This window comes from Nyctereutes procyonoides, unplaced genomic scaffold, assembly GCF_905146905.1.
Source record: "Nyctereutes procyonoides isolate TBG_1078 unplaced genomic scaffold, NYPRO_anot_genome, whole genome shotgun sequence".
NCBI classification, from domain to species: Eukaryota; Metazoa; Chordata; class Mammalia; order Carnivora; family Canidae; genus Nyctereutes; species Nyctereutes procyonoides.
Genome location: NW_026575043.1, coordinates 3,972,071 through 3,985,689, shown reverse-complemented (window position 1 = coordinate 3,985,689; position 13,619 = coordinate 3,972,071). Strand labels below are relative to the sequence as shown.

General features: G+C 40.5%; 1 protein-coding gene across 1 annotated transcript in view; it reads right to left on the bottom strand.

Moving 5' to 3' along the window:
- Positions 1 to 13,619, bottom strand: part of DCDC2 (doublecortin domain containing 2) — a 156,334-nt gene that overhangs the window by 83,121 nt on the left and 59,594 nt on the right. The window contains exon 7 of the mRNA XM_055322922.1: positions 11,790 to 11,952. Within this exon, the coding sequence (XP_055178897.1) occupies positions 11,790 to 11,952 (163 nt within the window). The remainder of the gene's footprint in view (positions 1 to 11,789; positions 11,953 to 13,619) is intronic.

Genomic DNA, 13,619 nt, shown 5'->3' with positions numbered 1-13,619 from the left:
CTCAGCCAGCAATGCATCAGCGGGGCAATTTCCAGAAATCTCAAGGCATTGATAGACCCTTTGACTCTAAGAAAATGGGTTTCTCCTCTTTTTCCCTCCCATTTGTAAAACCCGGGAAATGCTGTTTATCTAATTCTGAGGATTGGTAGATGAAGTTTACAAAATATCAAATTAAAATCCACATTTGAGATGTTCTGGAGCATGGGTATCAGAATCGTGTCATTCAAGAAAGCAAGCTGGTGCAGCCACTCTGGAAGACAGGATGGAGTTTCCTCAGAATGTTGAAAATGGAGCTACCCTATGACCCAGCAATTGCACTACTAGGTAACTACCCCAAAGATACAAATGTAGTGATCGGAAGGGGCACCTGCACCCCAATGTTCATAGCAGCAATGTCCACAGTAGCCAAACTGTGGAAAGAGCCCAGATGTCCATCAACAGATGAACGGATAAAGAAGATGTGGTGTATATATACAATGGAATATTACTCAGCCATAAAAAAAATGAAATCTTGCCATTTGAAATGACATAGAAGGAACCAGAGGGTATTGTGCTAAGCGAAATAAGTCAGTCAGAGAAAGACAATTATCATATGATCTTACTAATATATAGAATTTAATAAAAAAGGATCATAAGGGAAGGGAGGGAAAAACAAAACAAGATGAAATCATAGAAGGACACAAACCAGAAGGGATTCTTAAATCTAGGAAACAAACTGAGGATTGCTGGAGGGGAGGGGTGGGGGATGGGGTAACTGGGTGATGGGCATGAAGGAGCGCACGTGATGGGATGAGCACTGGGTATGATATAAGACTGACGAATCACTGACCTCTACCTCTGAAACCATAAGACATTATATGTTCATTAACTGAGTTTAAATTAAAAAAATATAAAAAGAATTTATTATTCACCAGGGATTGGAATTTGTAGGCTTTAATTTCAATAGTAACCACAAATGTAGGCATATTGGACCTACACACACACTCACACACATGCTCTCTCTCTCATTCAACTAAGTGCTGCTCTGAGCAAGATGCTCTGGTAGTTCGTTGGTGTCTCACGTAACAGTGACAGCCGAGGAGCTGCTGATGCCTGAAAGGATCAGGCCACCCTCAGCCCTGGTTTTACCTCACCACCCTACTAGAAGAAAGGGGAAACTGGGAAGAGCACTGGCTATTTCTTCTTCCTCCCTACACCATGTCACTCCCACAATCAGCATGTCACAGGCATTCCTGACATGGGACCCCCCCCAACCCAGCCTGAGTTTGAGCCCTACTTCAGGCCCCAAGATGAAATACCCAGCTGGGGATAACCCAGTTTTAACTTCTTCCTGCAAAGCAGATGAGCCACACTCGAGTCTTCTGTGTGCCAGCAACTCACCACTGGCATAGATTTCATATTTTCTTTAGAGTAGGCTATAGAAAAGTTCACAGCTAACTTTGGAGGCAGCATAACCAAAGAAATACTACGAATCTGCTGGGGTCTTTGATGGGCCAAGAAGGAATGAGACCCTATCTACAAGTAATGGACAGCATCTACAGAAAGGAAGTTGGCAAGCCAAAGCCTAAGGCTGGGGAAAAAATAAAGATGAGACGATCCCAACATTTTCCTCTTGCAGGGGATCAAATAATAAAAGAACTTCATCCCACATCTCAGTGCCCCCCCACACACCCCTGACAAACTCCATATTGCCAGGTCCGGCCCCCCAGCCTCTGCATTCCTCAGTCCTAACCCAGTTAGTTGGATCCTGACCTCAACCTCTTTGGCTTGCACCAGAAATCTGACTGAGGGCAGTTCTGCGTGCCTTGGCAGCAGGGTACCAGGAGTCCTCGGCATTCTGAAATGGAACTTCTAGCTCACTTTCCCACTAGACACACTAGGAGTGTGCATGTCAGGGAACACGTGAGGCATAGACGAGTATGGGACAAACATTAAAATGCATTGTGGGTTACACAGAATGTTGCAGGCTACTTGTGTGGAAAATGGGAGAGGAGTACCAAAATACCTCCATATTCACTCCATAAAGTGAATATCTGGAATAAAAAATCTTCCAAAGGTTTGAAAACATCTATGTAATTCAACAGCTCACAAACTCTGCCTCGTGAAAACAAAAAGTATCTTCACACCCCAACCCTGGGCTACATTAAAAAAAAGAGCCTCCCAAAGAAGTTTCCTACAGAGGCCTCAACCCTAACTCAGCTGTGAAAGACTGCTTTCCTCAGAGTGATTCTCCATCCAGTGTACAAAGTGTAGAAGACAGCAGGATATGAAGAGGATCTTCTCCTCTCCAACAAAAAGATAAACAGCTTCCTGGTAGTCAGCCAGCCTTTGATTCGTCAATCTCTCAGCGCTCAAATGAACAGTAAGGTATACATTCCTAAACTAACTTTTAGTAATAGACTTGGAATATCATAATAAATCTTCCAGAAGTTACTAACGTCCCTTATGTACTAGAATCCTGTCATACAACTGGTTGCTCCATCAAGTGTCGCTGAGGTATGGAGGAATGCTTGTTTTACAAATTTTTATTGTACTAGGACTTGATGTAGTAAAATGTGACCCATATCCCACAGGCCACACTGCCTCTGAGATGAGTCACAGTCAGTGAAGGAAGGAGAAGCCTGCATTCTCCGTCACAAGGTGAGTGCGCGGCACCAGACACCCATGAATCCTGAATCTTACCACGGCTTCTTAAGCAAAACCAGTGCCCTGTTTTTGTGAACTCATCCTGGTGGCCTCTCGTAGACCTTCTTCCAATATGTGATTCCCCTCAGAGGGTGAGGCTGGGGGGAGCACCTTTGGAAATGTGCTTCCTGTTCTATTTTTAGAGTCTCCTGTGCCTGGGAACCAGGCAAGTGTGTGAGCTAGATCCTGGGCTGAACCCCAGCAGCTCGTCTGAATGCCCCAGTGATCTGACTGGGAGGACAGATTGCAGGAATGCTTCATGCCCGGGGCACCACAGCAAACCATGTACAGATTGTAGCTATTAGAGAATTCAGGAGCATGACCGCTCAAGGCCAATCACCCAGCAAGGTCATAATATTCAGACATCTCTTCCCAGCATTGCACCTGCTCCCCATCATTCATCAGAAATCTAAACGTGGCAAGTTCCTTAGGAACCATCACAAAACAATGCTGGGAATAAGCCAGGAACTGCATGAAGGAGGACACTAGTCTGTGTGTGGGTGTGGGTATGGGTGTGTGGATGTGCACGCACACACACTCGCTCACACACACACGCCTACTGATGCAGACAGAAAGAAGATCAAACATCATTGAACAGAAAACAAGTCTTGTTTTTGCTTACATTTTAAAATTCTGCTTTAAAAAGTGTTTGTAATTATCAATACCACGTAAGCCTTAGCAACACAGACCCATCTATTTTGTTCTGCAGCATTTCCAGTATTTCAAAAGACCCCTAAGTTCACTGTACTTCCTCTGTTCCAAGGGTGCTAAGGACGCTAACTTTTTTTTTCATGTAGAAAATATTTAAGATATCAATGAATACAAGCAATCCCAAAATACTATTTCAAGACAATCATCATTACTACTTTGCTAACAGTGGAAAGCGGAGCTAGTTAACAGCCTCTAAAACATATCTCAAGGCACTGCAAATCAAGTGGAAAGTGTATGGAAAATAGGCTGGCCAGTTAAGCTGGCATTTAAATGCAGCACTAAAAATGCATTTCACACCCAACTTCATCAATCACTAACCAATCTTACTTTGCATCTTGGCTACCAAAAGAAAATGGGATTTGTTTCCCTGAAGAAATATGTCACAGCTCTGCTTGAATTATTAAGCTTTGCTATTACAGAAAGAAACAGAGTCGGAAAGAAAAAAAAAAGGAAAGAAAAAGGAAAAGAAAAGCAAAAGCAAAAGAGAGAAATAACGTTAGAACCAGGTTGCCATCTACAGTCAGATATCAGCACTGCTCATTCATACAGCATTAGATACTTGAGTATCAGTAAATATTAACAGTAAAAGAAAGAGAAATGTATGACTACAGCCTCAGTCAGAATAAAAACAAGGCAGCCTACAACGTCTCTTTCTAATTAACATGAGAACAGTATATAGGTCATGAACATTGGAGCTAAAATTTGTACAATTTAACCCATGTTATGGGATGATCTAGATAGTCATCCTAACTCTAACACTGTACACTTTTGAAAGAAAACTGAATCAACCACTGAATTCCAAATGCAAAATGTTGGTAAGTCGAAAATAAACTATTTTTGGTCTCTAACATCAAATGCTTGCATTTTTTCCCGATATCTGTATATATGACAAAACGATGACCACAGCAAGTCTAATTAACACCTGTTACCATACAATTACCAAAAAAAACCCTTTTTCCTCTGATGAGAACTTTTAGTATCTACCCTCTTAGCAATTTTCAAATACACAATATGTAATTAAATTCTTGCATTTTTCACTCATTTTTCACCATACACCTTCTCTTTCATTTTGCTTACAATCCTATTGCTTACAATCCTTTTCTAGAGAAAAGAGCCTTCTTGAGACATAACTATCCAAAAGCATACACTTGGTTCTAATTACTAGAATTGAGGATGTTAGAGCAAAAAAGCAATTGCCGTAATAAATGAATATGAAACTGAGTTAAGGAGTGAAAGATAAATTTGATACTACAACCTGGAAGATTTCTAGAGCCAAAGATGTCTGGAAGGAGATCTGATTGGGGGAAAAGGCTAAATTTTCTAAAGTATGGACTTAAGTTAATATCCTTAATTTTGTCAAGTGATGATTTAATCTAGTGAACTGCACCAAATCTTTTTTTTTTTTCATTTTCTCTGAAAAAACTGTTTTCGGAAGCCAAGATTCATTTTCCAGGTTATATGTTCTTCCTACCTAGATGAAAAGAGAGACAGGGCCAAGATGGCAGAAGAGTAGAGGTCCTCAACTCACCTGACCCCACAGACTTACCTAGATAACTTTCAAAACATCCTGAACCTACGAAGTAAACCTGAGATTTAAAGAGAGAACAGCTAAAATGCTACAGAGAGAAAAGTTTTTGCTTCTAACAAAGTGGGAAGTCAAAAAATAAAATAAAAAAAGAATAAAGTGGGGGAGGGGAACCAGGATTAGCAGGGCTAAAGTAGAGCAGCAAAAGCCTCCAGGACAGGAAAGCCCAGCCCTACAGAGGTGGGAACTTTAAAAACTCATGCCGGAGCTTTCCTGACAAATAAGTGCTTAGCAGGGAAATTGGGCAGAATCACAGGAAGAGCAATGAAGCCTCAAGATTCCCGGAGTCACTATAAGAGGAGGGGCGCCCGGGGAAAGCTCTCCGCAAACTGTGGGCTGATATCGGCAAAGGGCTAGAGCACTGCAGCCCTCTGAGACATTTGGGAGAAGCCAGTCAGCTAGGTGGGCCGGGTCCAGATGGAGGTGACTGTGCCCTCTTCCCTTCAGGACAAGTGGTCCTTGGAAGCGCGGGTCCAGTGGCACAGACCTCAGATCCCAGGCTACCAAAGCAGACAAAGCCGCAATCATATATTCCCCCTGGGACAAACAGAAGCAGGGAGGGAACAGGACAGCAAGAACTCTCCTGCCACTGGGCGCCCCCAAGCTGTGCAGATCAGTGCGCTCACGCCAGCCCTGGGAGCATCTAGGCCAGTGTGGACTGGGAAACTGTGGTTAGTTACTCATGGGGAGCTTGACTCCAGAGCTAGAAATCTGGCTGCACTATTGTGTTTTTCCTCTGTATTTCACTTTGTGCCTGGGAGACACAGGATCACCAGGGAACAAAGGCCTCACAGGGTAAACAGCTCACACTGAGCCTGGCACCCAGCAGGGGGTGGGGCATCTCTGCCAAGGCACAAACACCTGAGAATCAGCCTAGCAGACCCCTCCCCAAAAAGAACTGCTAGAAGAACAAGGGAAGAGCAAGTTTATTGACCAAGCAGCACTGGAAAGCTCCAGGTCTGAGGGAAAATAGTATATAGAACTAGAGGGTCCTTTTTTTCCCCATTATGACTCGTTTTTACATCAGACTAAAAATGTCCAATATTTTTTCCCACATTAACTACAATATTTTACCAGCTCTTCATTTTTAAGTTTTTTCCTTTTTGACTTTCATATTTCTACAATTACATGTCTTAGATATATTTTCCACTTCTGGATCACTTCAATGTATTCAATTTAACTTTGAATATGAGTTATTATACAAGATATGAGTTTTTATTTTTTCTGCTCATTTTGTTTTACAATGGTGGAAGTTAGTACCTTCTAGAACACAACCAACTTACACTCAACACAACCAAATGGAACACCATGTTGGGTCATTCTGTGAGATTATACTCTTTCTTCCTTCCCATTCTGCCCCCCTCCCCCTTTATCTTGTTTATATTTTGGTGGTCAGTGTTGGGGCTTTCTATAAGTATTTCTGGTTTATATAAATTTCGGAATGAGCATCTTCTAAATACAGAACAAAAAACACTCAGAACCAAGAGGATTACCCTCTAGGACCCCTCAGGTAGACTACGTGATCCCTCCACTACCACTTCCTCACCACGACCATCTTTTTTGCTCTCTTCTCCCTCTTTTCTTTACTTTTTTTCTTCTTCGTTTTTGGTTTTAGGCTTTTTATTTTTACTACTTTGTTTTAAATTTTGTTTTTCACTTTAGTGGACCTTTGGTTTTATTTTGTTCTGTTCTTATTTTTCTTTTATTTTCTGGTCTTTGACCTCATCAGAATCATCTAGGGTATATTTTACTTAGGTCATGGTTGATATGTTTGACTCAGCCTACTCACACAACCATTCTGCACAGGACAAAATGTCTAGAAAGAAGAATTCATCTCAAAAGAAAGAACTGGAAACAATACTCTCTGCCACAGAGTTACAGAATTTGGATTTCAATACATGTCAGAAATTCAATTCAGAAGTACAATTATAAAGCTATTGGTGGCTCTGGAAAAAAAAAGCATAAAGGATTCTAGAGACTTAGTTACTGCAGAATTGAGATCTAATCAGGCCAAAATTAAAAATAAATTAAATGAGATGCAATCCAAACTGGATGTTGTAACTGTTAGGGTTAATGAGGTGGAAGAGAATGTGAGTGACATAGAAGAAAAGTTGATGGTAAGGAAGGAAGCTGAGGAAAAAAGAGAAAAACAATTAAGATCTCATGAGGAAAGGCTTGGGGAAATAAATGATGGTTTGAGAAGAAAGAATATACATCTAATTGGCATTCCAGAAGAGGCTGAGAGAGAGACAGAGAGAACGAGAGAGAGAGAGAGAGAGAGAAACCATAAAGTATATTTGAACAAATCATAGCTGAGAACTTCCCAAATCTGGGGAAGGAAACAGGAATTCAGATCCAAGAGATAGAGAGGACCCCCCAAAAAAGCAATAAAAACCATTCAACACCTCGACATTTAATAGTGAAACTTGCAAGTTCCAAAGATAAAGAGAAAATTCTTAAAGCAGCACAAGACAAGAGATTCTTAACTTATATGGGGAGAAATATCAGATTAACAGCAGACCTCTCCACAAAGACCTGGCAGGCCAGAGAGGGCTGGCATAATATATATAGAGGGTACTAAATGAGAAGAACATGCAGCCAAGAATACTTTATCCAGCAAGGCTGTTGTTCAGAATAAAAGGAGAGATAAAGAGCTTCCAGGATAGGCAGAAACTGAAAGAATATGAGACCACCAAACCGGCTCTGCAAGAAATATTAAGAGGGACCCTATAAAAGAAAAAGGAAGCCCAAAGAAACAATCTACAAAAACAGGGACTGAATAGGTATTACAATGACACTAAATTCATATCTTTCAATAGTTACTCTGAAGGTGAATGGGCTAAATGATCCCATCAAAAGACACAGGGTATTGAACTGGATAAAAAAGCAAGATCCATCTATATGCTGTTTACAAGAGACTCATTTTAGAACTAAGGACACCTCCAGCCTAAAAATAAAAGAGTGGAGAACCATTTACCATTCAAAGGTCCTCAAAAGAAAGCTGGGGTAGCAATCCTCATATCAGATAAATTAAAGTTTATACCAAAGTCTCTAGTAAGAGATGAAGAGGGACACTAAATCATACTTAAAGAATCTAGCCAACAAGAAGACCTAAGAATCATGAATATTTATGCCCCTAATGTGGGAGCTGCCAACTATATCAATCAACTAATAACCAAAGTAAAGAGATACTTAGATAACAATACACTAAGAGTAGGAGACATCAACCCAGCACTTTCAGCAAATGACAGATCTTCTAAGATGAACATCACCAAAGAAACAGGGTCTTAAATGATACACCGGACCAAATAGATTTCACAGATATACACAGAACTTTCCATCCAAACGCAACTAAATACACATTCTTCTCAAGTGCACATGGAACTATCTCCAGAATAGACCACATCCTGGGTCACAAATCAGGTCTCAACCGGTAAGAAAAGATTGGGATTGTCCTCTGCATATTTTCAGACCACGATGCTTTGAAACTAGAACTCAATCACAAGAAGAAATTTGGAAGAACCTCAAACACATGATGAAGGTTAAAGAGTATCCTACTAAAAGATGAATGGATCAACCAAGAAATTAGAGAAGAATTAAAAAGATCCATGAAAACTGATGAAAATGAAGATACAACCATTCAAAATCTTTGGGATACAGCAAAAGTGGTCCTAAGAGGGAAATACATCACAAAAGAAGCCTCCCTCAAAAAATTGGGAAAAATTCAAATACACAAGATAACCTCGCAACTAAAGGAACTGGAGAAAGAGCAGCAAATAAAACCTACAACAAGCAAAAGAAGACAGATGATAAAGATTCTAGAAGAACTCAATGAAATAGAGACTAGAAGAACTTAGAACAGATAAAACCAGGAGTTGGTTCTTTGAAAGAATTCATAAGATAGATAAACTAGTCAGTCTTATTAAAAAGAAAAAAGACTCAAATTAATACAATCACAAATGAAAGAGGAGAGATCACAACCAATACCAAGGAAATTCAAACGATTTTAAATGTATTATGAGTAGCTATATGCCAACAAATTAGGCAATCTAGAAGAAATGGATGCATTTCTGGAAAACCACAAACTACCAAACTAGAACAGGAAGAAATAGAAAACCTGAACAGGCCAATAACCAGCGAGGAAATTGAAGCCATCATCGAAAACTTCCCAAGACACAAGAGTTCCAAAGATGTATGTGTCCCAAGACACAAAAGTCCAGGGCCAGATGGCTTCCCAGGAGAATTCTATCAAACGTTTAAAGAAATAATACCTATTCTACTAACCCTGTTTCAAAACATAGAAAGGAAGGGAATATTTCCAAACTTGTTTTATGAGGCCAGCATTACCTTGATTCCAAAACCAGACAAAGACCCCAACAAAAAGGAGAATTATAGACCAATACCCCTGATGCACATGGATGCAAAAATTCTCAACGAGATACTAGCCAGTAGGATCCAACAGTACATTTAGAGGATTATTCCCCATGACCAAGTGGGATTTATCCCCGGGATGCAAGGGTGGTTCAACACTCATAAAACAATCAACATGATAGATCACATCAACAAGAGAAAAAACAAGAACGATATGATCCTCTCAATAGCTGGAGAGAAAGCATTTGACAAAATACAGCATCCATTCCTGATCAAAACTCTTCAGAGCGTAGGGATAGAGGGAAATTCCACTCCCCAAAACCATCACTTGATAGCCACCAGCAATAGTCCCACATTAACAATGAGGTTCAGCAGTGAGAAGCCTACATTCTGCACGTTTTAAAGCGACATCAGAAAACACACACTTAAAATGGGAATTCTCTAAAACAATGGTCAGTCTCTCTCCAAAGACAAGGGCAGAACAGCGATGGGCTTCCACCTTTTCTGAGCACTTTAAATGCTCAACCTGTTTTTTGTTCTTTTCATCCTCCCAAATACAGTTGTTGTTGAAAACTGCAAACTTCTATGAAAGCTAAAATACGAATCATTTAACTTTTTAATAAAGGTTACCTTCCAATACAAGAGGAAACCACTGATGCAGCCTCATGCTACATCATTTCCACAAACAAGAAGCCTGACAAAAAGAACATCCCCTTCCTTCTGAAGGAGAAACAACCACTAAAACAAAAGACCTTTAAAACACATACATCAGAAGGAGGAATTGGGATTTTTTTCCCAGGCTAAGATGAACCTCACAGAAATTAAGTCCCATGTTATAAAAGTCTCTAATGAAAAAATATTCATGAAAAGTTTAAAGTAGGTCCTGCTTCAAGTGGATTTCAAAGGATCACAGGGATCTCTCTATGCTGTGCCATCCAGCACTCATTTGCCATTTATTAAGAGTCTCGTCTCAAATCGGACCTGTGCCAGCTGTTGTGAATAAAAACAAAATACCTAGTAAGACACGGCCCAGGGCCTGGGGGCTTCACAACTTGATATATTGATTAAAATAAAGCCTCTATTATTTTTAAATGTTCGAAGTATGGCATATTATTCCAGGCTAGCTTTCTTCCTTTGATGCCTGCCATGAAATATGCATTCAATAAACGTTCATTGGCCACATTTTACCCTGGCCTCCCCTGTTTCGCAGTCACTGCAAGGGATTATACAGATTTACAGGTAAGCATAATTTTCAAGGTAAATCTTAATATGAACCCACAATTTGCAGATAGCTGATGGGGTCCCCCAAATGTTAAGTGACTTGCCCAAGGGCCATAGCAGAACTGCAACCAGAATCCAGTAGTCCCCTTCTCCAGCTGGTCTTCATCTTGGAAATCTTTGAAGATGAAAGGCCCCCATCATTCTAACTCCTCTTTCTAACTGGCTCATTCACTTAGCCTCCCAGTTTTCCCGTGACAAATTCATCACCTTTGCCGCACCCTCTGAAATCCCTATAGGTTCACATGTCTCCTTAGTTGTGAGGTCCACAGTAGCTATCATTCTATTGTGACTCCTCACATCAACTTTGAGATAAGCTGAAGCTCCCAAGTAGAAGACAGAGAGCTGGCAACAAATCTGGAACAACAGCTCATCCGTCCTCTTCCTGTGTGCCCAGCATGTTCCCCTGCAGGGGAGTGAGGGGACCTGGGTAAAGGAGAAGCAGTGCCTTGAAGGGGCTGTGCCCTGGCCAGCCCTCTACTGCTGTGGGCTTGTCCCACTGACACCATTCTTGGAGGAAACCAAAAAAGAGCCTGTCTTCCCAAAAACTACCATGAAAGTTCACAATTCTGACTGCACAAAACCTCATACTGATGAAAATTTTTAAAAACTAACTTTATGGCATCCCTTACCTGGTAATGCAAGATACAGAACTAATTTGCGTACATGTGGTCTATGGGTAAAGTTTTCTGGATGTGTAGTATCCTCTTGGATATCAGTGAAATTTTGTAAAACATTTTGGAGAAAGGGATCTGTGGCTAAAAGTAACTTGTGATCAATGTGTACCGAGGTTGTAGACACACAAGTGAGACAGACCAATGTTAACAGTAGTTGGTAAAAATGTTAATCAAGCCCTTTCAATGGAAGAAAAAGATGACAAGAGCTACCTTGTCTTACATGAGACCACCACAAGAAATATTTTACCTCAAAACACATGTTCTTGGACACAACCTCTAATCACAAACAGAACGTGAGCTGGAAATACTGAAAAATCTTTCATACACAAAAGGTCTTCCTTGAAAACTCTCCTATATGATGATAAGGAGTATCTTCCGTGGGTCCAGAGAAACAAATAGATCTATTTAAGAATTAAAATCGCATCACAGCCTTAAGATGACATTCAATAAAAACAATATAATGATAACAAGGACAAACTTACCACTGTTTGGACTTGTTTGTGGTGATTTCTTTAACTTTACATTTTGCTTCCCTTTCTTGGGTTTTTCCAAACTCACTTCTTCTTTTCGCCCTTTCCTCTTTGGGGGCTGAGGGGATGTGTTATCACTGGATCCAACTGTTGACTTGGATTGACGATCATTTCCCTGAGTGGCAGAAGATGAGACGCTTACCATGGGTTAACGAAAACCCAGAGTAACACCTAGTCAACATAAGTCATTAACCAGCAGGGAATGGGCTACTTCCCTGCTCTTCATTTTAATATGCACATTAACTTTTCCTAGTGCAAGGAGAAGGGTCTAGCAGAGGCACAAGAGTAAAATTGTAGCTGAGAAGTGTTGAATACTTAATATATATCAGACATTCTACAAAATTCTTTCAATCTTCACAACCCTGTGAGACAGATACTGTTATACTTTACTGCACAGAGGAAGAAATGAGGCTTAGAGGTTGAATCTTGCCCAAGGTCATGGAGTCAGCAAGACCACCATTTGAACCACCCTCTCCCTTCTGTGACTTCCGAAAAAATCTACTGGATGAGGAAGATTGATAACCCTCAGTTTGATCAGCTAATCTAGAAATGCCTTCTTAACCAGTGGCCACTGTGAGGGTATCATCACACAAGAAGACATACACTATGTTTGCAGAAAACCTCAAATATGTATTCACCTGTTTGTACTTGCTAGGTTCCCTGACAATTGCAAATCCTGAGCTACTCAGACACAAATGGTTCAAGACCACTCTCCTGCAAGGCAACCACCAATTATCATACATTCAGTAGTTGTCCGTGGTCTCCACATGCTACTGGAAATGAAGACTGCATCTGCAAAGGAGGCTCTTCAGCACAAAGGAGAGGTTGGTTGAGTTGCGTTGGCCCAAACTGCCCCCCCTCCCGGGGAGCCACATAACAGCCACCACAGTGGTGACTACTGTAAGCACCCAAAGAACAACTTAGTCTCTGCTTGGCCATTGCTGAAGCAAGGAACCCCCCCTAACAAGACAACTTGGTTCTCAGATGCTCAGATGCTAAACTCACTTGAGTGTATTAAGGCATGAGGCTAAAGAAAAAGAAAGAATACAAGTTTTAGAGACCAAAATACCTGGCTCAGAGCCACTACCACTAACCATGGGCCCTCCTGCTAACTCACTCCTACCTTCTTTGACAGTTTCCTAATTAGCCGAGTGGGGCTAATGCACCTGCCTTAAGGTCTATCATGAGGAGGAAATGGTAACACTTACAAAATAATTAGTACAGCCTATCAGGCACTATTTGTTCCATGAGTAGCAGAGTACTTTCTCCAAGAGCAGAGTTAATATCTTTTTCTTAAAAATCATATCCAAGTCATACCATATTGAGTGAAATCTTTATGCAACATCTGTACTATGCTAGTATCTAAAAATAAATGCAGTAATATTAAATAAACAAATCTGCCTAGAAACCTATTATAACTGCTCGTTTTAAACATTTATATATTCAGTCATCCAGAAGCATTTAAATGGTTTCAGCCATCACCCAATTAAGAATAGAAAAATTCACAGCCTTACAAATGAAGTTATTTATGCTATTTTGTTGTAGCCTACAAGAAAATGAATTATGCATAGATTTATTAACAGTATGAAAACTTGTCCAAATCTATAACACTCTTTTGCATAATTTAATTTCCCATTCCAACCGCAATTTAAACATACGCTTCCATTTAATTATTGCATTAAGTGCAACCAAAGTTGTTGCTTATTTTCTTTTTCTCCAGTGATTCTTTTTCACAAGGCCACAGACTACCTGGCACAAGATACAGATCACACAATTAGAGTG